The 25,813-nt window shown below is 43.3% G+C and overlaps 2 protein-coding genes across 4 annotated transcripts; both read right to left on the bottom strand.

The window, feature by feature from the left end:
• Positions 1-719: 719 nt before the first annotated feature.
• nxf1a (nuclear RNA export factor 1a) lies at positions 720-15,360 on the bottom strand. Of its 2 annotated transcripts, XM_018737276.2 has the most exons (22): positions 15,163-15,360; positions 14,222-14,281; positions 11,834-12,053; positions 11,585-11,720; positions 11,221-11,304; positions 9,320-9,424; positions 9,089-9,169; positions 8,750-8,819; positions 8,464-8,552; positions 7,697-7,804; positions 7,496-7,605; positions 4,047-4,083; positions 3,510-3,578; positions 3,318-3,373; positions 2,984-3,091; positions 2,826-2,884; positions 2,374-2,489; positions 2,190-2,232; positions 1,921-1,993; positions 1,447-1,629; positions 1,137-1,197; positions 720-970 (listed from the first exon to the last, which is right to left on the bottom strand). In XM_018737276.2, exons 1-22 carry the CDS (start codon positions 15,224-15,226, stop codon positions 935-937), a joined length of 1,968 nt encoding a protein of 655 aa, XP_018592792.1. In that variant the 5' UTR covers positions 15,227-15,360; the 3' UTR covers positions 720-934. The 2 variants fall into 2 exon arrangements, with proteins under 2 accessions (XP_018592792.1, XP_018592793.1); XM_018737277.2 differs by lacking the exons at positions 14,222-14,281; positions 15,163-15,360 and adding an exon at positions 14,351-14,583.
• A 3,659-nt stretch (positions 15,361-19,019) lies between these two features.
• LOC108925237 (uncharacterized) lies at positions 19,020-25,735 on the bottom strand. 2 transcript variants are annotated; one of them, XM_018737064.2, is made up of 8 exons: positions 25,540-25,735; positions 23,925-24,786; positions 22,211-22,295; positions 21,748-21,961; positions 21,401-21,605; positions 20,587-20,688; positions 20,224-20,295; positions 19,020-19,903 (listed from the first exon to the last, which is right to left on the bottom strand). In XM_018737064.2, exons 2-8 carry the CDS (start codon positions 24,783-24,785, stop codon positions 19,358-19,360), a joined length of 2,085 nt encoding a protein of 694 aa, XP_018592580.2. In that variant the 5' UTR covers position 24,786; positions 25,540-25,735; the 3' UTR covers positions 19,020-19,357. The 2 variants fall into 2 exon arrangements, with proteins under 2 accessions (XP_018592580.2, XP_018592581.2); XM_018737065.2 differs by lacking the exons at positions 20,587-20,688; positions 25,540-25,735 and having other exon boundaries at positions 23,925-24,874.
• Positions 25,736-25,813: the final 78 nt, after the last annotated feature.

Genomic DNA, 25,813 nt, shown 5'->3' with positions numbered 1-25,813 from the left:
CATGCGAGTTGGGGGAATAGCACGTCGCTGCGTCGTGACGTCATGTTACGTACACAACGCGCGCTGAAGAAGCCATGTTTGTAAGGTCAAGCAGCGCTAGACAGTACAATTTCTGCACAAAAAAAATTTAAAAATACTCTACGATTCTTGAAATAATATATAGTATATTCGCACTAAGTGCAAACATGAACAGGTCATGCACAGGTATCTATCTGTGCATGACCTGTTAATGTTTGCACTTGCTGGCTAGAGGACATCATATATAGATTGGAACTGTTGTGGTCTTGGAATTTTACATTTCTGACTGCAGTTCCCAAACCTGCTGTAGTATCCTTGATCAAATGACTTACTCTGTACTGATACAGGGAAAAAACCCTGCTGTATATACTGGTAAATCCTTGTAAAGTTAATTATCTAACACTGCAAGCTGCCTTGGTTCATTTTACCCCCCCCTTCAGTTGCCTAATAACTATCCAAAATGATGTAGCACATAATACAATTTTATCCATCTATACAACATGTTTTCATAATTAGTCTCCTGGAACAAACCTGTATAGATTTAAAAGTTTTAAAACCTAATTTTACAGTATTCATACAGACTTAGTATACATTCAAAGTTGGTTAAACATGAGTTTGTAAAAAGATAATGCAAGTCATTCAAAAAAATAAAACAAGATTCAAAAATACACCAGTCATTTATTCAAATAAATTGTGGTACTTTAATAATTATAACAACTTATCATGTAGTATACCATGTAGCTACAAACAATCTCTAGATGTAGTGAGTTTCTGTACTTTCTCATTTTTAGATAATCTCAGACAAAAGAGAAATCTAGAATAAAAACATAAAAGGAAAACAAAACTATAAAAACAATAACAACTGTCACAGCAAGGTTAAGCTCAGTTATTTATAACAAATACTCTTCTTCCATATTCACTTGAAAGCAACATCTGGGATCTTGCCTTCAGCCTAAAATAAAAGAGAGGAACAAAAAGAGTCAGGAATGCTATTTATGGCTAACACGCAAGTAAGCTCAGGTCAGAGACTCAAAGGTCATTTGGTGTAAGATGTCAGATGGTTTGATATTCAGAAGACCTTGTGAGGTCAAAAAGTGATGGCTATCAGATGACTATACCTTTAGCTGGGTAAAGATCTGAGCAGCTCTGTTGAAATCCCAGTCGTTGTCCTGCAGACACCTAAAACACAATGAACAAGCAATTGAATGCTTCAATCAGAGGAACAATGAAATATAAAATATCGAGTTACACTTTAAACTCATCATCCAACTTAGCACTAGTTAAAACAGGTGCCAGTTTAGTTCTAGTTTTAAGATCATCAGGATTTTGTTCAAAAGAATTGTTCCTTATATCAAAATTCACTTAAAGAATTTACAAGCAATTCAATGCAAATATCTCAAAGTATAAAATCACGGCACAATCACTGACTTCTGCGACCATTCCAGATTCATGCCAGACTTCTGAGAGAAAGAACTGAGCATCTCCTGCTGAGGAGCAGAAAGGGTGGGCACTGGGCTGCTGGACGGTGTAGGCGCAGGGGCAGCAAAGGCCTTTCGGATCTCCTCCGTTGTAGCATTCCGCACAAACAACTCGTCATTCACAATGCACAAACTAATGAAAATGGAGGGTGAGGGAGAGAGAAGACAAGTGGTTAAGAAGATTACAATAATAGAAAAACAAAAAGTAGTGCTTTTTTGGCTAATTGTAAACACTGACAAAGTTGCCAGGGAGCCTTTTCATTTTAATAAAAAAAAAAAAGTTTCTGCAGTTCAATACTACCGAATACCTAAATTAAAACCTGAGCAATGGGGGGGCAACGTATGTCAAGTTGCACTGTCACTGTGAGGGTCTTCAAAAGCACAGGCAGAATCTTACTTTGTAAAAGAACTGGGTCACACTTACCCCGCATTCCCAGCTGGCACTGCAATGAAAATCCGAGAGAATGCCCTGACAGAGTCTCGAGATTTACCATCCACTGCAAGACAGGAGGTGCAAATGGGGCAAGTCAATCTGACTATCAAACTTATCGGTACCAATAAAAACCAGTTATCCATTACTAAGAGCACACAAGTATTAGCAGTAGAAAACTAGCTAGTGCAATGTCATTAATGCTGTGTGATCTGCTATAAAGGATTACCGATACACGCTCCAGTGAAGTTAGTAAAGCTTACCTTCTTTGAACACTCCACTGACTGTGAATGAGAGTAATGTGTTCTGGAAAAAGAAAAAACTTTTTAGAATCACAATTAAATCAGCCGTACAAAGTTTTTAGAAGAATGAAGAATATTTTAAGATCCTTAACATTACTAAACTTTTAGTTAATCAGGTCAATGTTGGACAGCTATAGTCACTCACCATGTAGGTGCTGACATCCACAGTGAAGGAAGCAATGTCATGTTGGGTCTTGGGCAATTCGTTCAGGAAGGCCACCACATTCAGGCGTGTGTGTTTCAAAAGGCGGAACCGAGTAGCTGCACACAAGCGAAGATAAGATGAACAAAAATGACAACCAAAATTACCACAGAAAAAGATTTTCATTTTTTTCTACTAGAACAGCAGCGTATTCTCACACTTCAGCAACAAGCGTTCTCTTTCTCTTAATGTAATGCATAAATTGTACTTTCGCTGAGATGTACGTTGCTTTGGACAAAAGCATCTGCTAAGTAAATAAATGTAAGCTCATTAAGATTCCGACATGTCTTCACTGGTAAAGTTCATCACTCTTTAAAATAAGTCCGTAAAGGGTAAACTATTTAATACAAAAAATTTTTGGACTGGGTGAGAAAAAGAGTAGCAAACAGACTCACTGGGATCCTTCAACTTCTTGATGTTGCGGCTGTCTTTGTGGTACTCTCCAAGACTACACCTGGTACAACAGAAGACAGGGGGGAAGCAAAGTGTCACTGTGTGTGTGCACCAGAGTGTGAGGGTCAGGGGAAGGTGTCTGGCAGGAATTGGCTCACACCTGGAAGGGTTTTGAACAGAGAAGGGAATGCTGAGGGAGAAGGACGCCCCATCATGGTAGGCATCTAGCAGGGGCTGCCGGTCACCAGAGTCGTAGATACTGTAATACCTGCGGGTGGAAGAAATGGGAAAAATCATGTGCCTTATTTTTCTGGACATATTGAATGTTTAGGGAACTTAAGAAAAATTACGTGCATCTGTGGCTTATAAACAGACAATCTTTAACCGAACTGCAGCAAGCATTCCTTCTTCCATCAATTCCTCAAGGTATTAGCAATGCACAGACAATGATAGAGTAGATGAAAACATGACAGAAATATTCAAGTGAAACTTACTGTTGCAGGAAACGCAGGATGAGGCTCTTAATTTCATCCGAAAAGAAGTAACTGCCCTAAATTGTTGGAGGAGGGCATAACGAAGAATCAGTATTACTAACAAGTACTCCTGCTTTTAGCTCTTTCATTCCTCAGTTATAGCTGCATTGAGCCTGACTGCAACTGAGAACAAAGGGCTTCACTCAGAGTTACCTTGCAAGGGGGGAGAGTTGTTGGAGCTTCTACATCAAATCCAATTGGGGGTGGAAGGTCATGGCCATCCTAGAAAATAAAAGATTTCAACAGAAAAATGACGACAAGATGTTTTACAGGAAGTGAAAGCAAGGAACAGATTGTAGTGTAAATGTTTGAGTGAATAAATACAATACTAATGCAACACTAATCTGTTCACTTGCCTGCAGTGCCACACACAAACACTTCCTTTCCACCATCCATCAGGACTTAATTATTGACTAGCACTATCTGCCACACCAACTGAGCACACAACAGGGACTGGAGTTCCCCTTCCAGGGGAAAACATGAGACACGTGGCAAGTGCATGCAGAACTGCAGGGGAGACTCAAAAGAACAATAGCCCTGTACATTCTGTTTACTCCTAGGATAGCTCAGTGCACCAGAAGCTCCCAATCCACCAATGCACCTTGAGAGCTCCTTGTGGAATGCCTCATAACCCTGGTTTGCATCTAAAAATAAGGATAACAACAACTGTAGCCAGACACCTTCTCTTACCAGTTTGAGAAGTCGGGGAAACCGCTCTCGAACAGCGCTGTCCAGTTTGTGCAGGGAGAGAAAACAAGAGAGCAGCATGACTGCCAACCTCACACACTGGCACAAAATCCATTTAATGTCCGTAAGACCAACAGAACTGGAAACTAACTGCACTTCAAGTTTAAAGCAAATGTGAAACGTTTTCTTTACTGACGTATGCATTTCATTCCCCTTTTCTATTCCCTAACAGGACAAAATTGATAGACTGCAAGTCTGATTAGGCTGTACAGGAGATTTAGAATACCGTCAACTCAATTCATAAATGTGCCCAGATAGAAAGCGGTTGAAGAGCATTCAGGGGGCAGGACTTAGAAAGAGTAATGCTGGCAAACCGAGAACCACGATGCATCATATACATCCCACCCCTCCCCAGGACTCAGACCCATTGTTTTACTTACCCATCAACTTACTCACCTGCCCCTCCCCCCCCAAACACGTAGAAACACACTGACCGCACTACGCACGGCTTCTGACAAAGGGAGATGCGTGCATGACCACACAACCACACACACAGAAGGTTGGAGGATGAAAAACAAAATAAAAATGGTGGTAGTCTCAGGGTCTGTGAAGACTGCTCTTCACAACAGAGCCTACAACATGAAGGAAATAGGGGGCGTGCTGCACAGTTAGACATACTAATGCATTTATGAGGTGGAAGGCACAAAAACGTAACAAAGCCAGCTCATCTGCAAAAAGATTCAAATGAGAACTATTGTTTACTTAAACAGGAAACATCTGACCTAGTGAACACAGAACGGAGGGCAAGACAGAGAGCAGGAGACACAGGACTGCACTCAAGCAGAATAAACCAGATGTACAGGCCACAGCCAGAGCTCTTAGCACCATCAACACGAAGATGCTGCCCAGCGGGGCAAGTCCCCAAACCGTGGCCCTAAAAGACAGACACCATCCAACACAGGCAGGAAGCGTGATCACAGACAAGAGCGGCACGAACACAGTCTGAGGTACGAACGGTTGTGCCACAATAAACAACAAAGTCTAGAACACACACTCGGCTCAAAAGGAAGACGACAGACGTTAGCCAGGGAAACATTACGGAAGGTCTCCATAATGATAAAACAGTAATGAAAACAGCGAGAAAAGGTTAAATGGAAGGAAAACGAGTAGAACAACCATCAGTGGCGCTGGATTCACTCACCCCATGGAGAGCACTTAATGGTGAAATCATAGCACGCCAATTTTAATCATTAAAGAATGTCACTAGCAGTTAGTAATTTCTCTCATGGACTGTTGAAAATATTATCCCTCAAGAGGAGCTACTTTCATTCTGTGCATTTATTGGAACATTTGAAGCAGATATTCAAAAATATTCAGTTGTTAATCTATAAACTAATACATTTTAGACCCAGAATTCAATTTAAGAAGTGGGTTATTTGTAGATTCAATAGTAAATGAGCTATATTTGGAGCAAGTTTTTAAAAAGCTTGAAGATTAGGAATTCATTTTCAGGGTTTTAAGTGTCTGTGGCAGGTATCTGCCACTTAAGTGGATACGGAACGCTGGCAGGGACCGAGGCATTTTAACACCTCACCGAGATCCCCAGATTAAAAGAGCTAAGCATTAAGTGAAATGGGACAATGGGAGGTGCCACTCAGGGACAGGATCCCCTCTCCTCATTCAAGTGAGCCATCATCCATGTTGTATAGCGTGGCACCAGCTACGGCAGGCAGCACCTGATGAAAATGCTCTTTTTTTAGACATTCCCCACCTGCATGGTGTTAATGTTAGAGAGCAGATTGCTCTTCCTGGAATGAGTGGAGTCCAGGTTCTGTACAGTTTGCGCTTGGTGGATCTTATGTGGCTTGTTGGAAACGTCCCTTCTCCCTCTCCAACTCAGGGCTGTGTCGTGTAATTGCATCATTATCTTCGACATTTCAGCATCTTCAAGCGTGTCATTTATGTTGTGGCCAGGTGCACGACTGTGCCTGTCTTAGGTTGCCCCAAATACTGAAGGTGGGATCTTACCCGTCATTGGCTAACCAGCCTTCCTCACTGGCCAATCACAGTGCCCGAAATAAAAACAAATGCGGGGAGGGGAGATGCCGTCTACCAATCAGCATTTTACACAGGCAGTTCAAAGATGTGTATTAAACATGAAGTTTCAAAAGATTTTCTTGCATTTTTCAGAAAGTCTGTCCCCATTTGAAGTTTAGGATCCTTTCGCTCGTTTATGAATATTTTTCCTGGAGGTCATCATCAAAGTAATTGCTTTCATTTTCTATTTATTCCTTACAGAGACCTTGTAAGGACAAGCCAAAGAAAAGCATGTCTAAAAATAACTTCCCTAAAATTCTTGAAGTACTCTTAGGGGTTTATGAGGCCAACGGCACTGCAGATTATTATGAAGAAACACATGCAATATGAAGCAGTCAGCAAACAAAGCAAACACACACCCACGCAAACATCCAACACAGGGTGAAAAAGCTGAAAAAAGGCCATAAACGGTTTCTTTCCACAAATATACTAGTACAACTGTTATTTTTCTATGCAAAAGATGCTGTGGTTTGAATGTGGATTGGTAATATTTGTCTGAACATGTGCAACGATATTTCCCTCTTTTGACAAAATTAAATTATTTTCTATGTTTTGGATGTTAGGTCTAGAAAGAAAGGGAAGTGTGAATGAAATATTAGTGGTCTCGTTTAAAAAAAGATGAGACCACCACCTAAAAGTGTATTAAATAGCTTGTGCTCAACCTGATACAGTTTCAGAGCACATATGTACACATGTAAATCCAAGAAGCTCCATTTGCAGTAGCAGCAACAAAAGTACCAACTACAGCACAAGCTTCGATATAATACTTCTGGTTACAGTGAACTGGACAGGATTGTGTAGTGCAGCAAGGATCATCTCTCTGCCACTCTCTCACAAACACACTGCTGTATCTAGCAACGGTGTTTTCGCCAAGGTAACGACTGATGACGGCTTGAGGAACTTGAAACCAAAACAATTCTGCTTCACTCAAGAAGATATTGCTCAATCCAGGCTTGTTTTTCCAACCATGTTGAACCTCTACAGATGAGATCAGTGTAGTAGTCTCTGCTGGAGGAATGTTAAAAGGAAACTTCCTGACTCCACTCATAACTCCCTTAAGAATACACTGACCAGCTGAAACTAAATAAAATTACTTCCCATGTTTAGTGGTAGCACCATTCCCTCCTCTTGTGTGGAATTTAGGCAGGAGGAGGGAGTTTGACTGTATATCTTAAGCACATGGTTATATTTCTTTTTAAGCGTGAAACCACATGAACAATGGGTTGCAAGTATGGACAATTTAATCAGGTGACTGCACTAACCCACCACTACCCCACACATGCCCCCAATTAAAACTTAACCTCCCTTTTGTGTCCAATGCGCACGCCCTCCCCTCCCCAGGGTTGCGGACTGACCTGACATAGCTGGACTGGTCCTTGAAGTGGTCGCACAAGGGGTTCCTCTCAAGCCACAGCTCCACCAGCTTGAAGCCCTTCACTTTATCCAACTCACGTTCAGTCTTCAGCTGCCAAAGAGGAGTAGGTGTAGCCAGAAGGATCAGTTTGAAGATATCGCAGGGCAGGCATGCACATGCACACGAGACTTGGCCCACTCACTTCATTGTGAGAGAGGTTTAATGTCTTCAAGTTGGGCACCTTGCCAACTAGCTCTGCCAGGTCATCCAGCTTGTAGAGTTTGTTGTTGCTCAGGTTGAGGCAGGCCAGCTACAACAACAGGTTAATAGTCAGAGTGGGCCAGTAACACAAATTTGTCTTAAAAAAAATGTAAGAAACATACTTTAATTCAAGAGTACCATACCAGTACCCTGATGCTCATGTACACATATATAACCAGAGACTGGCAGTAACTTTAACTGCCAGCGATTTAGCTTAGTATGAACTGTATTTCATCCTGCATTCATATTATCATCCGACACCTTAGTCCAAGGCAAATTACTATTGTATACCTATTTATACTGCTGGGTAACCTTTATTGGACCAATCTGGGGAGTTTACATTGCTCAAGGGTACTGCAGAAGAACAGGAGTCAAGCCAGGAACCTCCTAATTGCAAGGCAAGCTGCCCTCACCACTATACTACCCACAATAAAAGACAGCAACAGTGAAATCAAACTTTCTTTTTACCTTTCACTTGTGTGAGCACATCAGTAAATAAATGTTCAAGTAACCTAATGGGTAGCACTCAACTGTAGCGACGTTAAAAGTTATGTAACACAATATAAATCCTTGCTAATTTTAAAGTTACTATTTACTGAGGCAATTCAAACACAAAATATCACTGCTAAGGTCCCTCACTACTGCTCCACACAATGAAACTTGATAAGCTGTCATGAACCACACTGTGTCAACAGCCTGACTGCGTACCTCCGGAATGTTCTCTTCTATAATCTTGATTACAGCTTGCATGCAATTCTTCCTGTTCAAGACGACCTCAATATTCTGTGACACCAGGTCTGAAAGAATCAACAAAAGGCCACAAAAGAGGATTAAGTGTTTTTTTTTTTTTTTTTTTTTTTTTTTTTTAAAACGGAAGGAAATCCTGTTAAATATTACTGCACTATCAGTTTCAACCCTTACGTAGTACTGAAAATTAGAAAAATGTAACACTAGTCCAGTAACATGAGTATAAAAGAAAGGGGGTATAACTTACCTGGGTCTGTTCGAATACTGTTCAGGTCCAGTGCTTGCTGGGACCCATCAAACCGCTTTGCCATGCATTGCTGAGCCAAAAAAAAAATAGTCCAGTGGTCAAAATAAGAATATAAACACAACAAAAGTACAGGAATTATTCAAATCAGAACTAAATCCATGAACGTGCAAATAACTTTCTTCCACATTTCATTCCATCTGCCTTTGTGCAATTCTCAGCAGTTCTGTCCCTTTTCTCTGGAACTCCAAGAGCATTATTCAACAATTTCTCTCTTCACACCTATCCATCTCTCACAGAAACACACTTACAACGTTAACCTCTTTCACATTCCTGTCTCACCTTCAGATTATCCAGGTCCTCTGGTTTCAACTGAGTCAAAATGAATGATGGAGGAGGACAGGAATTCATCAACACCGTCACCTACGAAGGGAGGTGGGGACATACAAAAATGGCTCAACACACCTACATAGCAAATAAGGCTCGAATAAGAATATAACCAAGTTACACAGGCTTTTAACAGAGAAATGGAACAACACTTCAGCTGGTACCACGCGTACCACGCAACCATACCTTATAGCCTTCTGTGTCTGTGATCTTCCGTGAAACTTTGCTCAAAGCATTCGCTGTTGAGGCATCATCAATGTAAAATTGTGCTCTGTTGCCCTCGGTGTGATACTGGGAAGTGGGGAAAAATAAAAGATTTAAGAACATTAAAATGTAACAAATGCTAATAAGTGATATTAAAAATCATTTTTGCTGAGATGTTAACATGTCACAACATTCCTTTGGTGAAAATGTTGTGAAGATAAAGTACCACAAAAGTGCTGTACAACCAACAACACTACTTATTTTGCAACATGTTACATCACAGCCAAAGTCCTCATTCTGACTATTGACTATTAACAGATTATGTTCATGGTTCATACTGCTGAGTACATTTAAAACTTTCAGAGTGAACTTAAATTACATCTACTACACACATACAATCCTTAAACAGCAAACAAAAAGGCTGACAAATTGCTGTGATGTAACTGAAAATTCTGATTTAACAGCCCTCATGTTAACACTTATACGCAAGATATTATCATGTCCCACTTTCCCTATTTATCCAACTATTTATTTTGCTGTTCTTGTGCAGCACTGTGGGGCAGTGAGCGAATCAGCTTCTGAGCTGTGATTTTCCTCATGGTTCTGAATCCAGCTCAATTTGTGTGGAGTTTGCACATTCTCTCCTGGGTTGGTGTGGATTTACCCCAAGCAGATAGATGTCGTCATTTCATTGGTCGAGTTTTTAAATGTTATTTCCTCAAATACCTTTATTGCAAAGTGCTCTGAGAGACTCTTTATAAAATAAAGATTAGAGCACAACAAGACCAGGACCTTTGATTACTGTAATCACTCTTATCCCGTATCTGCTGAGCTATTCATAAAGTATCCTTTGCAATAAATCAATGATTTTGCCTTTCAAGAAATTACACTATAGACATGACTTGCTGAATGACGAGGATACGTTTTGAGAAATGCATTGTTAGGCGATTTCGTTGTGCGAACCAAGTGTACTTATACAAACCTAGATGGTATAGCCTTGATGCAGTCAAGAGACGCGGTAAACACGAGATTTATGATGCTGCTGCCAGCATAACAGCATACTGTTTTACAGTAAACTTAAGTACAAAGAATATGCTCTAAAATGAGAAAATGTACAGTAAACAGAAACCAGTAACATAGGTGTTTATTATCATTATCAAGTATTAGTATTACATACTAAACAATTGTATGCTATACTTTTATACGACCGGAAGCGCACTAGGTTTGTTTACAGCAGCACCACGACAAACGCGTAGCGCTATGACATCGCTAATCGATACATTTTAAGCTCCATTAATCTTTTAGGACCACCATCATATATGTGGTCGGTCGTTCAGCAGCGCATGACTGTCTATGCAGTTTTTTAAAATAAAATAAAAAATAAAAAAAATTTTCTTTTTGTTTTACGACTCATTATCATTACATATGGTGAACAGCATCTGACAACTGTCAAGCACAGAAGTCAGACAATGCATGAGGGGTCATCTCACATTATGTGGCTCCAGATGTCACCAAGAACATATTCAAATTGAAAAATGTTTGCATAAAGTGCTTCTTTTAAGAATGATTTCATGTCATTATGCAAAGTGTAGAGTACAAACTACTTATCAAATTTGATAAAAAGCAGTTCCATTATATGAATGCCATTAACGGCTGTATGTGTTTCAGGTCACTTTATGAATAAAGTTGTCAATCTCCAGGAACAGATTACAACATAGTCAAAAGAAATTTTGAGTACAGCTTTCCTGGTATCCAGACATTCACTTTAAGATCCTGATTTTCAGGGACATGTTACGTTCAGATAACAGTAGGTACGGGGACACTTTTGTCTAATTTAAGATTTTTTTATTAAGGTCTCCACGTTTTCATGCCGCATGACCTACATGAACAGGAGTGAAAGGTACGGAGCAGAGGTTCTGCAGAGCCGTCAACAGCCACTTCTTGTCATACTTCTTCCCATGAGGGATCTGTAGGAAATACATGAGTTTGGGTTTTGCAACTGCAATAACACAAAGGAAACTACCCAAGTACCATAGAGAAGCCCAGATCTGACAGACATCCTGCTAATAAGAAGAGTAGTAATTTGTGGTCAACCTATCTTTCACACTGTTTTCACAAGACCACTGTAGTGTCAAGTATCGTTTGAGAATTATATTAAAACCTGACATCTTGAAAAGAAAAACAAGCTTTATTCAATTTTTTTTCCCCCCCAAAAAGACTCCGTTTTGACCACTTTCTTTCACTCACAGTCATCTTGAACCAGCTCCGACGACCTCCACTTCCACCACCTCCACCACCTCCAGCTCTATGGCCATCATTTCCTCCCCTTCGGTCCCGATCAAACCGGCCATTCCCCCTTCGGTTTTGTCTCCCGTAGGGATTACTGAAGGATCACCAAAAGGACGAATTGTTTAGAAACAACAATCTTTTAAAACAAACCAAAAAAACATCTTCAGGAAGTGCCACATAAAGCAGGAACTTTGAAAGTGCGCTCACAATCTCCGCTGCGAAGATGAAGACCCATCCTGCGAACTGCTGTCATTCATGGCAACATCCCCATCATCATCCTCAAAGCGGGATCGCGGTCCTGGAGCACCTCCTCCTGCAGCCCCACGATTCCTCTGTCTTGATGGCTGCTCACTGTACATGTGAGTTCTGAAAGGGCCCCGACCCTTCCGATGGCGGAACTGAGGACCTCCAACCCTGTCGTCATGTTCTAAGGGAACACACAACAATTTGAATTCTACAATTTTAAGGTCCTTGCAGATATGAATGGTCAAATACACTTGGCCAAATTACTGCAGCAACAATGTTACACAAATTTTGGCAGTAGAGAAAAGATGAAGCATGAGAGAATACAATCTTAGCATAACATTGAACGCATTCCCTTGATTCATATATTCGTCAAGTATAACACTGCTTCAGCTAAAATTTTAGACAGGACAACACGGTGGCACAGTGGGTAGTGTCTGCATCTTAAGAGTATCTAGTCTGTGGGTTTGGGGCTCAATATGACCCATATTTGTGTGGGTATGTTCCAGATGCTCTGGTTTCCTCCCTACAGTAAAAAGACATACATTTCAGATTAACTAGTACTTGCAGTGTATGAATAGTTAGCGAGACTGCCATATGGCAGCACAGTGGCAAAGCAAGTAGTGCTGGTGTCTCACAGTGCCTGGGTGGTATGAGAGGATGTGGGTTCGATCCTCACTCAGTCTGTGAGGAGTTCGCACGTTCTCCGCATGACTGCGTGGGTTTCCCCTGGGTGCTCAGGTTTCCCCCACATAACATGCTACTAAGGCTCACCCACAGTATGAGAGTGACAGAAAGTGTGTTTCACTGATGTATGGATGAGTGACCCATTGTAAGTAGTGTATCTAGCAGCGTAAGTCACTGCACTGAATAAGGTGTGGGTGCTGAAAACACTACATAGAGTTCATTGTAAGTCGCTTTGGAAAAGTGTCTGCTAAATAATCATTGTGAGTTTGCAGTTAATACTGGATGAATAAAACTTTAGAGATCAGAGAAAATCTGAATGCTGCTATAGACATGAATGTCCCATTTCAGAATGTCTATAGCAGACATGTAAAATGAATAAGAAGTGAATGTGAGGGGGAAAAAAAATACCACTCATAATTAAACAAAATTAAAATGGATTACAATCCCTGCAAATGGGACTAACAGCCCCTACACAACTGACAACGTACTGTTACTAAAGCACTATATGTAGACGTAGAAGGGACCATGCCTTCTAAAACACACTATTGTTAAAAAAAAAAAGAAAAAAAAGCAGCCGTTTATAAATAGACAGCTCACCTTAAATTAATCAGCAATTTAAATTGCACTGTCTTCTACAAACTACATTTCTTCAAATTTTCAGGAAGGCAGACGCCGAACCCCACATATACAGGAACCGAAAAATATTTACAGAGAAAGTCAGCTTTTGAACACACTTAAGTTTCCCAACACCCTACAAAACGATAACGTACACAAAGGCCGTCCGGCAACGGGTTCTCCTACATCTCATCATCAGGCAGGAATCTCAACCTGCGACATACCACAATAGGCTGCAGGAGCTCAAAGTGAACACGAACCAGCATTAGACATAATCACTTTGGAGGAACAACCTAGTTTAAAAATATATATATTATATATAATGGGGGGCACGGTGGCGCAGTGGGTTGGACCAGGTCCTGCTCTCCAGTGGGTCCGGGGTTCGAGTCCCACTTGGGGTGCCTTGCAATGGACTGGCGTCCCGTCCTGGATGCGTCCCCTCCCGCTCCGGCCTTACGCCCTGTGTTGCCAGGTAGGCTCCGGTTCCCCGCGACCCCGTATGGGACAAGCGGTTCAGAAAATGTGTGTGTATGATATATTATATATAAACACACTGTATATATAAAAATTGTTTATCAGAGACAGTGGCACGATCCACTTAATTATTACAGCTTGCCCAGGACAAGTGCTAAACTTTGAACTTTGACTGTTCAGTAAAAAGTCAGATCGAGTGGCTACAAGCCAAGGGCTGCGCAGATGTGGTCGGAAGTGGCGTGGACAGTAGCGGACAGTGTCCAGCGTCCAGTTTAGGGCTACTGCCTTGGCTTGTAGCCTCAAGTTCTCGATTAAAACTCCCCACGGCTCATCTTGTGCCCTTGATCATAACAATTCCCTGCTGAACAAACTGGTGAAGTGCCCCTGATTGAAAGCGTAAACAGCCTGATCATGACAAGCCTTGGCTATATTATATGACTAAGTGACAGAGTCAGGGCGCCATGGCCACGAATGGGCTGCACCACCTCACGCGCCACCAGCACGCTACACGTGATGGTCGCTGCCTGAACGACCGCGTTACAAACAACAACTGCTTTCCGGTCGACTACCATTTACCTCCAGACGGCCCGTAACTACTCCTGACCTCTCTGCGGACGATGGGGTCGCCGTCGCGACCTACGAGGTGAAAAAAAACTCCATTTTACTGCTGGTTGCACTGAAGAGAAAAGAGCCAGGGCCACTCACCGTTGAAATAGCGGGTATCGTCCGTCGTCGCCATATTCTGGACAAAAAATCCCAGCTTAAAAAGAAGAGTTTGACGCCAGTAGCTGCGGCGTCGCTACAACATATAATACGTAAGATAAAGACCTACTTATGAGTCTATCAAGAGGGGCTATACGATTATATCTTGTATTTTTATGCTAATTTGGTAACGACTGCGCGGCCTCCGCGTCACTAAGAGCGAGGCGCATTACGCATGTGCACCGGAAGTACCTAGTGGAATTGTAGTTTTTTCCTAGTTTCCACGTTTCGGTTTCCCAACTACAACTTCCGGTGTAAAAGTGACAATCTTTAATACAAACGAGGCTTAGTGACTTTTTAAAGACACTTACTAGCCACACTAAATTTTTAATTTGAAACCCACCTTAACACCGAACGTATTGAGAATTACAAGTTCTGGAACAAGTTCTTGTACACTGCATTCTGCGCTGCCATCATTAGGCTACGCTCCTTTCCCATCGTGGCAGAGACTAGGACCGCTAGGTGCACAGCTAAGTTACCATACTTTCAATGATTTAGTGTTAAAATCTTACTTTTGTTAAAAAGCCGTTGATATGCCCCTCGATCTACACCCAGAAATTCCATTAACTCACCAAATGAGACACTTGAAGTTGAAGTAGTGTTATTTTCAAATAAAGAAACAACATTCCATTCACTGACAATCAACCCACCTGACCTAGTTCTCGTAATGTTGTACAAGCAGACACAGGGGTTTTAACAAACGCCACAGCTGCAAAGAACAAACTATTTATGCAGTTTTTTTTTTTTTTTTTTACCTTCTATTGGGTATACACGAGTGACCACTTGGAAGTTGTCGTACCACTTGCGAAAAAATGTCATCTTGGTTTAATTATTATGTAAAATGTAATACTTAAAATGTCATACGTGTGTAAGCGATACTTTTTCTTCAGTAATTTGTAAAGAAGCTTCACAAATTTTAAATTAATGGGCAACTCTGCTTCACTCGACGTCCAGGAGACTTGCAAACACGTGTCCGGATCGCCGCCAAATGTGTTTCTGTGCGCAGCATTGATTTACGACCATTTACAAGACTGGTCGTGAACGAGCTCGGGTCGAAACACTGTTAGGTAGAGTATTCACTGTCGAATAAATAGTAGTTGAGTGCAAAAATATTTGTAATTACGTTTTCTGTTATTAATACACTTTCAAGTTTCATTTGAATCCTTGTTATAGCCATTTTGATTTTTTACGATTGGAGGTGTGACGATGTTACAATTTTCAAGACTGTAGTGTACCAGCAAAATTACTCTGAAAAAAATCTTTACTCCAGGCTCACACAATGCTAAAGTTCCTTAATTTTGTCTTTTTGGTAAATTTTCGTTTAATCCTGCACCTTTCCTTGTTGGTGTTTGTTGCAGGAGTTATCAACCCTTAATTACTACGACATGATTGGATAATTCGTATAACTTTCCATAATTGTACCGTTTTTATTTCAAGTAGGAATGCTCAGACAGATAAAGAACACATTTGGTTTTAAGAGTTTCTTTGACAAAAAATGCTTTTGAGCTTGATTTAACATAGTTTGGATAGCTTTACGAAGAATTTCATGTAACAAAAGTCAGCAATACGTAAAACATTGGTCCAATTGGTCCACGTCACAACATGTTGTGACGTGTCATGACGTCACAGTTAAGCCAATCATCGCGTGGCGCAGTGATGGCCTTCTGTTTGCTCATTTTTTAAACCTTATATTATTCAGTGTAAGTGTTAACCATAATGTTGCCAAAATTGCAATCTACATATTGTCCATATGACCGTTAATAATAAGCCACTGGCTAACGATTGTGACGTCACATAACGTCACGTGTGATGTAAATTCTTATGTATGGTGATGTACATATACATTTATTCATTTAGCTGACGCTTTCCTCGAAAGTGACGTACATCTCGTAGAAATGTATCTATTTAACATACATTTTTTTAACATGATGTATTTAACACGCATGCCAATGAAGGCAAAGTCTGTGTGCTATGCAAATTATAACTGTTGGTTTGTTATGTTTGAGTGCTGCTCCTTTTCACTATTGCAAGTTTTTGCAACGTTTTAACATTGCACGTTTGCAGATCCTACCAAAATCAGTATCACCTAAATCTAATTTTAGATGAAGGGCACCGAACTGGACAAATAGTACATTTTTATTAAATTGACAAAGTTATCAACACCAATTGGCACAATGGAAACTAAAGAAGATGGGAGTATTTTAAATGTTTTATTTTTTTTTAAAAAAATTGCAATTTTAAGTCACTGTAATGCAAAATTACCAAGTAATAAAGTGTTTTTTTTTTTTTAGACATTAGCTTATAGTAAGATCACACTCCTCAACTTTGACAGGTTCACATTTTGGTGACATGTTATAGAACTCAGTTGTCACAACACGGAAGGTTGAGGGGCTTTTCTGGGTGGGACGCAGTGAAAGGTTTACACAGCATTTTTGACTAAACCACCTGCTTATAGGTTTGTTTGTTGAATCCGAGGCCCTGTAACATGGTGTTACAGGCAGTGTCGTGGTTGCAGATACTTGCTTGCAGCTGAAGGACTCAAATTTAAAACCCTTCTCCAACTGTAGTACCCTTGATCAAGGTACTTAACTTCAACTTCTCTAGTAAAAAATTTAAATGGGTATATCCTTGTAAGTTTCTTTCGAGAAAAGTAGTTGAATAATAATTGCAAATACCAAGAAAAATTAACAAGAAAAATCTTCATATGCCCACATAGTCACTGTATTAGTTTTTCTTCTCATAAATTCTTCTGTCACTGCTGTACTGATCATACTCAGCTCTTCTCTTTTCCTCCAACCCCCACAAATATATCTTCTCACATCACATTTTGCCTCTCCCAGCAGGCCCAATTATCAGTCGGGAGCTCTCTATCAAAGTAGACAATTACTTTCTCATGTCATTTCAACTAATTTTATCTGCTTCTTCATTTAAGCCTGGGAGTTTAAATCAACTCAGGTCTCTGCTTCCTCCAACACATTGAAGCCATAGCCCGGTCCTGCAGATTCCTCCTGCATAACATTTGCAGAATCCAACCATATCTCTAGCACACTCTACCCTACTTCTAGTCCAGGCCATGGTGATATCCCACCTGGATGACTGCAGCTCTCTCCAGTCTGATCTCCCAGTCTCTGCCATCAAGCTTCTCCAGTTGAGCCAGAATGGTATAAGTTGTGTTTCACCTCCCAGAGTATTCCCATATATATATCTCTCTTCCTCATCTCATCTGCATTGACTTTCAAGTTCAAGGCTCTGGTTATGGACTAAAAGGTGATCAATGATGAATACCAACAAAGCCTGATCACCCCATACACCCCAGCAAAACCAATACACTCCTCCACCTCTAGGTGCCTGGTGGTCCCACATATTCCAGGAGTCTAGAATCAAGTCCAAATGCTTTTGGTTTTGGCTCCATTGGGGTGGAACTAGTCTCCTTTCTACCTCTGATGTGCTGAATCCTTTTCAACATTCAACAAGGGTCTCAAAAGGGCACTTCTTTTGGACCACTTCTCTCTTTACCTTCTAACTGCTCCATCCTCATACCATCTGTAACAATCACCTTTAAATTTCTTATCATTTCTTATCAAACTCACCCCTGAAGGCAGCTACTTGTGCGATGCTCACTGGCAAAAAAAAACGAGATCAACTCATTTTACTTTGATAGTTGCATTGTTGTAACCTAAACATTTGTTGAAATGCACATTTGTTTGTATGTCACTTTGGAGAAAAGTATCTCTATCTCTAACATGAATAAATCGAAATGTAATGCTTTTAACACATTTTAAAAGTTGAGATAAAATGGCTGTGTGGTGTGTTTTTTAAATAAATAGTTCAATATTCATAAAAAAGAAAAAAGTCATGTGATTAAAGCTCAGAGTTAAAATTCTGAATGCTGTACAACAGAGCTAGTTGTGTCATTTTTAAGCAATGGTTTGTCACAATGATTGCATAAATGTTTCGGATAATTCACAGCTTTATCAAATATGTGTTATGATTTATCCATTGTTGCGGATACATCCTGTTTCCCATTTTGTAATTCAAGTGTGAATGGCTCTGGGGGCTTTTTTGAATGGGGCAAAAAGTCCCAAACACCTTTTGTTTAGGAAAAAAAAAAAGACTTTCAAAATAAGCATAAGACCAGACTTTTGTATAGAGTATTTTGATAGTGTGTAGATCCATGAAAAGTTTTTTTTTTTTTTTTTGCCCCAGTGGTCTGTGTTTTTGAGAATGTATTTTAAGTGCAATGAAAATTATGCAACTTTGTCAAAAACAATTTTAATTTTTTTCAAGAAAAAAAATTATAAAGACTTCAATGAGGGGCATCACAGTGGTGCAGCAAGTAGAGCTGCTGCCTCGAGAGAATGTGAGTCTGTATGGAATTTGGTTGTTCTCCCCGTGTCTGCATGAGTTTCCTCTGGGCGCTGTGGTCTCCTCCCACAGTCCAAAGACATGGAGTTCAGGTGGATTGGTGACTAAATTGCCCTTAGCGTGTGAATGGATGAATGCCTATATGTGTGTGTGAGTGGCTACCCTGCTAAGGACTAGCGTTCCAGCCAGAGTGTACCCCCCCTCAGCCATTGTGCCCAATGCTTCTGGGATAGGCTCTGGTACACCTTGACCCTGCTCAGGACAAGCAATTATTGAAACTGGATGGACGGACTTCAATCAGTTTTCTTCATTTAGGCTGTCGACCTAATGCATAATACTGTCATTTGAGCTGCAAAATCACACTGATCTCAGTGCCTCAACATCTGTTTAGTCTAATTCACAGGTGCAAAGACCAATTGTAGGCCCCATTTCTGTGGTCCAGCACAGGTTCTCTTTCAGTTATACTGGAAAGCTAAAATATCTTTTGGTTTCTTGACCAGCTCTTACCCGAGAGATTTTCAAAGTCCAGCTTTGCTGCTATGTTAAGGATGTGTCAGTGATGTTCTCAGTCCTATCACGTGACCTTTAGTCCACATCCATGCTTGCGGTACGTAGGATGTTTCCATTTGGCGGCAAAGAATTTTCGGCATGTGACTCTGGCACAGAGTTACTCTGGAGGCTTTGGGTAGCGATGTACTCGAGGGATGTTAGGAATGTGGAGCACTCCAGCTTGCACTCTGGTCTAGTTGCACTGGATCCTAGAAGGTCACCACTCAACACCTCCTCTAGACCAGTGTCCTTTGAGTCGGACTCTTCCAGCAATGGTAGCCGAGGGCTCTTCGGTATGACTTCCCTTGACATTGACCAGGTCTGTGTCTGCGGTTTGCGTTCAGGTTCCACAGCGCAGCTGCTCAAGCCTGTTCCCTGAGACTGTTCAAGGGCCTTCGTCACCATCGAGGTCAGTGTGGTCAGACCAATAAGGTATCCATCTTCCCGATTGCCCTCAGTCCATGGTATGTCATGCCCGAGATGTAACCCAGAGGGAACAGGGAGCGTTTTCCCGAAATCTATCATCCATATGTTGGCTCTGCTTGTGCGGTCATGGATAAAGAGAAGCGAGCTGCCAATAATCTTTGGAGAGAGACAAGGGATTCATTTTGGAGGAGGAAGAGGAGTAAAAGAACACTGAGCCAAAGTAAGATTTTCCACACACAGCAGAGCGAAAACTTAAACTGACAAAGTGACATAGCCAAAAATCACATATAACTGGTTCACCATATCCACCTTAGTGGATTTGCTTCCACGAACTTGCGTTTGCACAAAACGGTACTGTAGCAGCGCATGTAATAGTAGTAAACACGTTCGTAAAGATACCTAGTAATTGCTTATAAAAGCGAAGGGGACCATACAAAACATGGGAAAACACGGTATAGTGGCGGAGATGGACTGACCTCGTGCGTCCTGAAGAACTCAGACTCTTTGAGAGCTTCGTGTAGAGCACTGAGCCTGGATAGATACGCCTCCTTGGAGAAAAAGAGAAATAGTGCACGAGTTTCCCATGGCCGAGCAGCACCGGAGGACAGTTTGGTCTTATTAGTGTGGAACAACGTGTCCCTTTACCTCCGTGTCCACTGTTTTACATGCTCTGGTAACCGAAATGCCAATTGTCGTGCAAATATATATCGAAGTTCTCGTTTTCAGTTAAGCTGAGAGTGACGTGTAAGGATCAAAAGCAAGTGATGTACCAGGCTAGAAATAAAAGTAGGGAGCAGGGAGATTTTGTTTGTGTTTATGCCAGCTGGATGGGAACTGACCAGAATGCTCGGCTGTTTATTTGTGAAGGAGAGAAGGGCTTCAGCCACCTGGGCTGACGTTTGAGTCATTTTGAAGTCCCGCAGCACCTTGCCGTTTTCCGTCTGAGAGGAAGGACAGAGATTTGTGAATTTGCGACGTTTTTTAGGCAATGCCTTGATATATGTGACTGATGTCTCAGTGCCTCTCTGTATTTGTGCACAGTTTATAGCTCAGTTCATGGATGTGTTTCGGGTGAACTGGTGCCTTTAAATTGCTCTTAGCATGTGTGTGCATGTGTGAGACTGCCTTTTGGTGGACCGGTGTCTCATCCAGGGTGCATCCTCCCCCATGCCATGTATCTCTGGGATAGGCTCCAGACCACGACAACCCAGCTCTGGACAAGCACTGGACATTACTAATGAATGGATGGATGGATAGATAAATATTCTGTTAGTAGGAGATCTAAAAAAAGTTGTGAAAAATTCACCATAACCGTAACTATTTTACAGCTAGGGGGGCGCGGTGGCGCAGTGGGTTTGGCCAGGGCCTGCTCTCCGGTCGGTCTGGGGTTCGAGTCGAGTCCTACTTGGGGTGCCTTGTGATGCAGTGGCGTCCCGTCCTGGGTGTGTCCCCTCCTCCTCCGACCTTGCGCCCTGTGTTGCTGGGTTAGACTCCGGTTCGCCACGACCCCGCTCAGGACAAGCGGCTTCAGACTGTGTGTGTGTGTATTTCACAGCTGATTGCATGACTGTAGTTACATCAGTGTCTGTCAGTTCGGTAGCTGCGTGTGGCAGCGTGACCGTCGTGATGTGCTGGAGCGCCGGTAACGCATACCGTGATCCCCTCTATCCTGAAGCCCAGCGTCGAGGTGGAGCTCACGTTGTCCCTCCACTGCATGTAGCGCTGCTTCGTCACAGCCTTCTGAGCGTGCTCCTTCTCGGAGGGTGCCGACGGGTCCACTTTCACCATCTTCTGGTACATGTCGCTGCGCAGGCTGGGGTTGTGCCGGGCCTTCATGAGCTCCTCCTCCAGGAAGGTGCTGAGAGAAAGCAAGCCGTTCCATCGTTAAAAACCGCTGTACAAATAACCCCCGAAAGGAAGACCTCAAAACTAGGTAAATTTGAAGGTTGAAAGAACTTCTGCATGTGGCAGCACTTCAGCGCTCTGTGAAATCGGTGTACCGGACACCCATTTTGCAGTCCATTATGACAGGACAGATCTGCCCACTCAGCAAGTCCTCCAGGCGCATGTAGCTGTCCTCCCCCCTGCTGGCGAGGCCGTAGTACTGCGGGACAAACTGGCGCAGGGCGTCACTCATGAGGACCTCCAGGCAGGTGTTTTCCACAGCGTTGTACCTCTTCAGCACCTCGCCGCCTTCGCTGGGATGGAAGTTGCCTGGCAAGGTGCAGAAGAGAAGCAACATCTAATGCTGTTCCGCCAATCCGTCAGCCGAACGCAGCGGATCGACCGCCTAAAGGTCGCTGGTTCGAATCCTGCCCTCTGCCGCAGCACCCCTGAGCAAGGCACTCGCGGCAAATTCCTTCGGTAAAAGTTACCCAGCGGTATAAACGGGCGACTAGTTGCAGGTAGCGTGACGTTGTATGTTACGTGCAGCGGCACGCACAAAACGCAGTACGAACATGCCTGGGTGTCCTGCCAGCTGCACCCAGGAACTCTGCCGGCGCGCTGACCACTGCATCATGGTGAGGAACGTCCTCCAGGAGCGAGTCTGCCGGAGGGATGAGGGCAAAGCAAAGGAGGACAAAGGAGGAGAGATTTTAACATACTGTGAGGTCAGTGTCCCACATGCAGATAGCACATGTCATAGTGTAGCCTGTATGGACTGAAGGATCCCGAATCCCGAAGAAAACCCAGCGACCCATTCGGTGAAATCTGTCCTTTCCTCGTCCGTGAGAACCGGAACGGATGTCGTTTCGCTTCTGCAGTCGCCGCGCAGAGAAGCGAAGCCCGACGGCGCGATAACAAAGGCGGCGGAGTGGAAGTGGGTACGGGGGGCTCAGTGAGTGTCGCCCTCCCTCTTCCGCTATAGGCACCATGCAAATCATTTCAGCGGCTTATTCAAATGTCTTCACCCGACACTAGTTATGTCAAGGATCTCTTTGAAACGCATGCAAATCGCGAAAGGGCCAGAAAATCCTGAAACGAAGAGCTGCTCGCACCCAAAGGTCAGACTGGCCCCGGAATATGCGACGAGCAGGAGTATCGAAAGCGCTCAAATTGGGCCGGTTCACAACACTTACTGCCAGTCTGCAACAATTTCAAAAAAATCTTTTTAAAATCTTTTTCGGTATTTTAATCGTCGACCTTAAATTCTTAGCTATTTACGCCGCCGCCGGCTCCTTTTTACTCCACATCTACTGAATATCGACAACACGCGTTATTCTCGTTTTTTTTATTTTATTTATCCCTCTTTTGTTTTATTCTCTCTTCTCTTTCGACTGTTAATTATGATGTGGACCTTCCCTTGCTTCTGCTCTAACTATTCACATGCTGGTGCCATGCAATTTGTCATCGCGGCAGTGACTATCCTGAGGAAAACCAAGGCCGGGACCTACGCGCTTTTGATTAAACGTGCGGCGGGCTGCGTTACGCGTTATATTTAAAGGATATAAAATAAGGATGAAAAATGGGCCGATACAGCCTTTGACCCTGAGTGCAGCCCAGCTTCCCATTTCAAATGATTTGGAATCATAGATCTCGAGCTTCTTTACCAGTTCCAATCCAAAAGAATTCGTCATACATTCAGCGTAGTGATGAAATACAGCCTGTTATTATTGGGACAGTCTGGGCTTCCGGGGTGCAAATATTCATATTCGGTTCCTCAGATTCTCTGGAGATCGTGCATAAATAAGAACTAAGAATAAGTACGTAAACATGCACTGTCACGCATGGTCTGGCGCGTTTCCAAGGCCACGCGGTGCATCGACACGCTCCCAGCTCAGAGCCGCATTCCTCTTATCCTCAGCATCTCCGCAACGAAAGGGGGCGAATGACGTGAAAGTGACACCGTAAGAAACTCGTCCGCGTTGTTCCGGATTTGCGTAACGGAAAAGCGACAACTTTGTAAATGAGCGGAATTCACGCGAGCGGAGTCTGTGAAATCGACCGCCTAGGAATCGATCCCCGGCGAGCGGCGGTCGGCACCGACGCGTCGATCGTCCGGGATCGATTTCCGAACGGGTTGTTGAAAAGGTCCGAATAACGGGGCGCGTAGCGGCCGCGTGCGGTCTGCAGCAGGACGCGCAGCACTTGTCGGAAAGCAGCTCTTCTGCACGGTTCTGCACCACAGACATTCTGGCAAATGGCGCACACACACAGAACCCCTCCCCCGCCTCACCTTCTTCTTGGGCCCCGCGTCCTGGGCCTTGGTTCTCGCCTCCTCTCCTTCGCTGAAGACTTCGGCATCGCTCTCGGCGGAAGAGCAGTTGAAGGAGGAGGACGACGACGAGGCGGAGGAGTGCATGAACATGTGGGAGAGGATGGTGCGCCGGATGGAGCCCCTCCGCTCCAGCCTGTGGTCCGGCTGCACCTCGGAGCCCGCTTCCTCGGCCTGCCCATTTCCCTCCGGGATGTCGCTCTCGAGTCTCCTGTCTCTTCTAATCCACTGTTTTCGTCTCTCTCTGTCCGTCTCAAACCTCTTCATCTCATTTGCTTCTCCTTCTCCGCTCCCACCCAGCCGCACCCTCCTTCTCCCTTTCCATCTCTCCACGTCCTCAGCATTTACATGACACGCAACCTCCCTCTCGCCACCTCTTCTTTCCGTCTCCATGTCCTCCCCGTTGTCTCTCTCTTTCAAACACTCCCCTCCTCCCTCCTTTCCTGTCTGCTCTCCCTCTGCCCTTTCCTCATTATGATCCATCGCTTTGTTGTCCTTTGGATCCACAGCAGCACTTAGTGCCTTTTCTTCAGATGACCTGTCTAGCATGTTATTGGTCCCTGGTCCTGAATTTGGCCCACGCTTCCCACGAGAGATGAAGGTGGTCCTCATAGTGCAAAGCTTTGGCCTCACCTTACATGGTTCCACTTTCACATCGGGAGCTGGAGAGCTCCGGGTGGCTCGTTCATAGGGATCAGGTGTAAGAACATCGCGGTTTGTCTCTTCACTGCTCTCACACCCTCCAGTTTGCTCTGCCTCCCTTTCTTTGTGTCCATCTCCCCACTCCTCCTCCAGAACTGTGCTTGAGGAAGGGCCCTCCATTCTTTAAATTCAACACAAGTGATGCTGAGTTAGCTCAATTCTGCCTCTCTACGCACCTTATACACACACATTCTCTGAAAGAGCTTGTCCTATGTGGGGTCGCAGGGAACCAGAGCCCACCCGGCAACACAGGGCGTAAGGCTGGAGGGGGAGGGGACACAACCAGAACAAGACGCCAGTCCGTCACAAGGCACCCCAAGTGGGACTCGAACCCCAGACCCACCGGAGAACAGAACCCGGTCCAACCCACTGTGCCACTGTGCCACTGCACCCCCCTTCCACACCTTATACTTATTTAAAATATGCCCAGAGTAGGACGAAATTCAGAGCGTCAGCCGTACTTTCAGAACACATTTCTGCCACCATCTGACTTGCGAGAGCGTTCAGGATACCACGTAACATTTTTTTAAATGTTAGTTAAGGTCCTCGTGCGGATCTGCAGTCATTCCACTGTCAGTCTGGTGTTCGGGTACGCTTCGTTTCAAATAAAACGGTACTGCTCTGGCACCACGCAGGTCGGCTGAGGACATCAGCGTCCGAAAGCGCGTCGAGAAAACTGAACCTGAGCTGCTGAGGGAAAGAGCGAGAGAATCCAGTTTTGAAAATGACTTCCGAAGAACAGATTTTTAGTCTGTTTTTAGAGTAAATTTCTTAGGCTTTCTTGAACGTTTGTGACGACACAACAAGCAGAGGTTACTAATGTAAGTTATGTAACCCACAGGTGAAGCGGGAGCATTACTGGAACGATACTAACCTTCCACGGCCATTCAGGAACACAGACGCGCCACCCGTTCCAGCATTTCTGGCTGTATTCTCGCTCCTGTGCTGCGCGAAACCATTCGTCTGCTGTCTTTATGAAACTCCACTCACTCCTGGTCTTCTTATTTTCCTGTCTTTTCCTCCCAGCTTTGCGCTCCACTCCCCTGTTCAGAGTGTGTTTTGCATAATGGAAGGTTGACCACACTTTTCCACAACATCCCGATGGCATGCATATTATGCACACTTCAAAGTGTGTGCGCGCGCGTCTA

The sequence above is a fragment of the Scleropages formosus genome, chromosome 13, assembly GCF_900964775.1.
Source record: "Scleropages formosus chromosome 13, fSclFor1.1, whole genome shotgun sequence".
NCBI lineage: Eukaryota > Metazoa > Chordata > Actinopteri > Osteoglossiformes > Osteoglossidae > Scleropages > Scleropages formosus.
Note: the sequence above shows the minus strand (reverse complement) of the source record. Positions and strands in the feature narration are given on the sequence as shown.

Bases quoted from the DNA above. Each gene is read 5' to 3' on its own strand.
- nxf1a (XM_018737276.2), bottom strand. From the start codon at position 15,226: ATGACATTTTTTCGCAAGTGGTACGACAACTTCCAAGTGGTCACTCGT. The intron at 11,305-11,584 runs GTGAGTGAAAGA...TATTTCCTACAG, and splicing joins GGAGCTGGTTCAAGATGACT to ATCCCTCATGGGAAGAAGTA. The intron at 2,233-2,373 runs GTGAGTGACTAT...TTCTTTTTCCAG, and splicing joins TGGATGTCAGCACCTACATG to AACACATTACTCTCATTCAC.
- LOC108925237 (XM_018737064.2), bottom strand. From the start codon at position 24,785: ATGGAGGGCCCTTCCTCAAGCACAGTTCTGGAGGAGGAGTGGGGAGAT. The intron at 21,962-22,210 runs GCATGTTCGTAC...GCACCTTGCCAG, and splicing joins GCAGCTGGCAGGACACCCAG to GCAACTTCCATCCCAGCGAA. The intron at 21,606-21,747 runs GTACACCGATTT...GCTTTCTCTCAG, and splicing joins GACTGCAAAATGGGTGTCCG to CACCTTCCTGGAGGAGGAGC.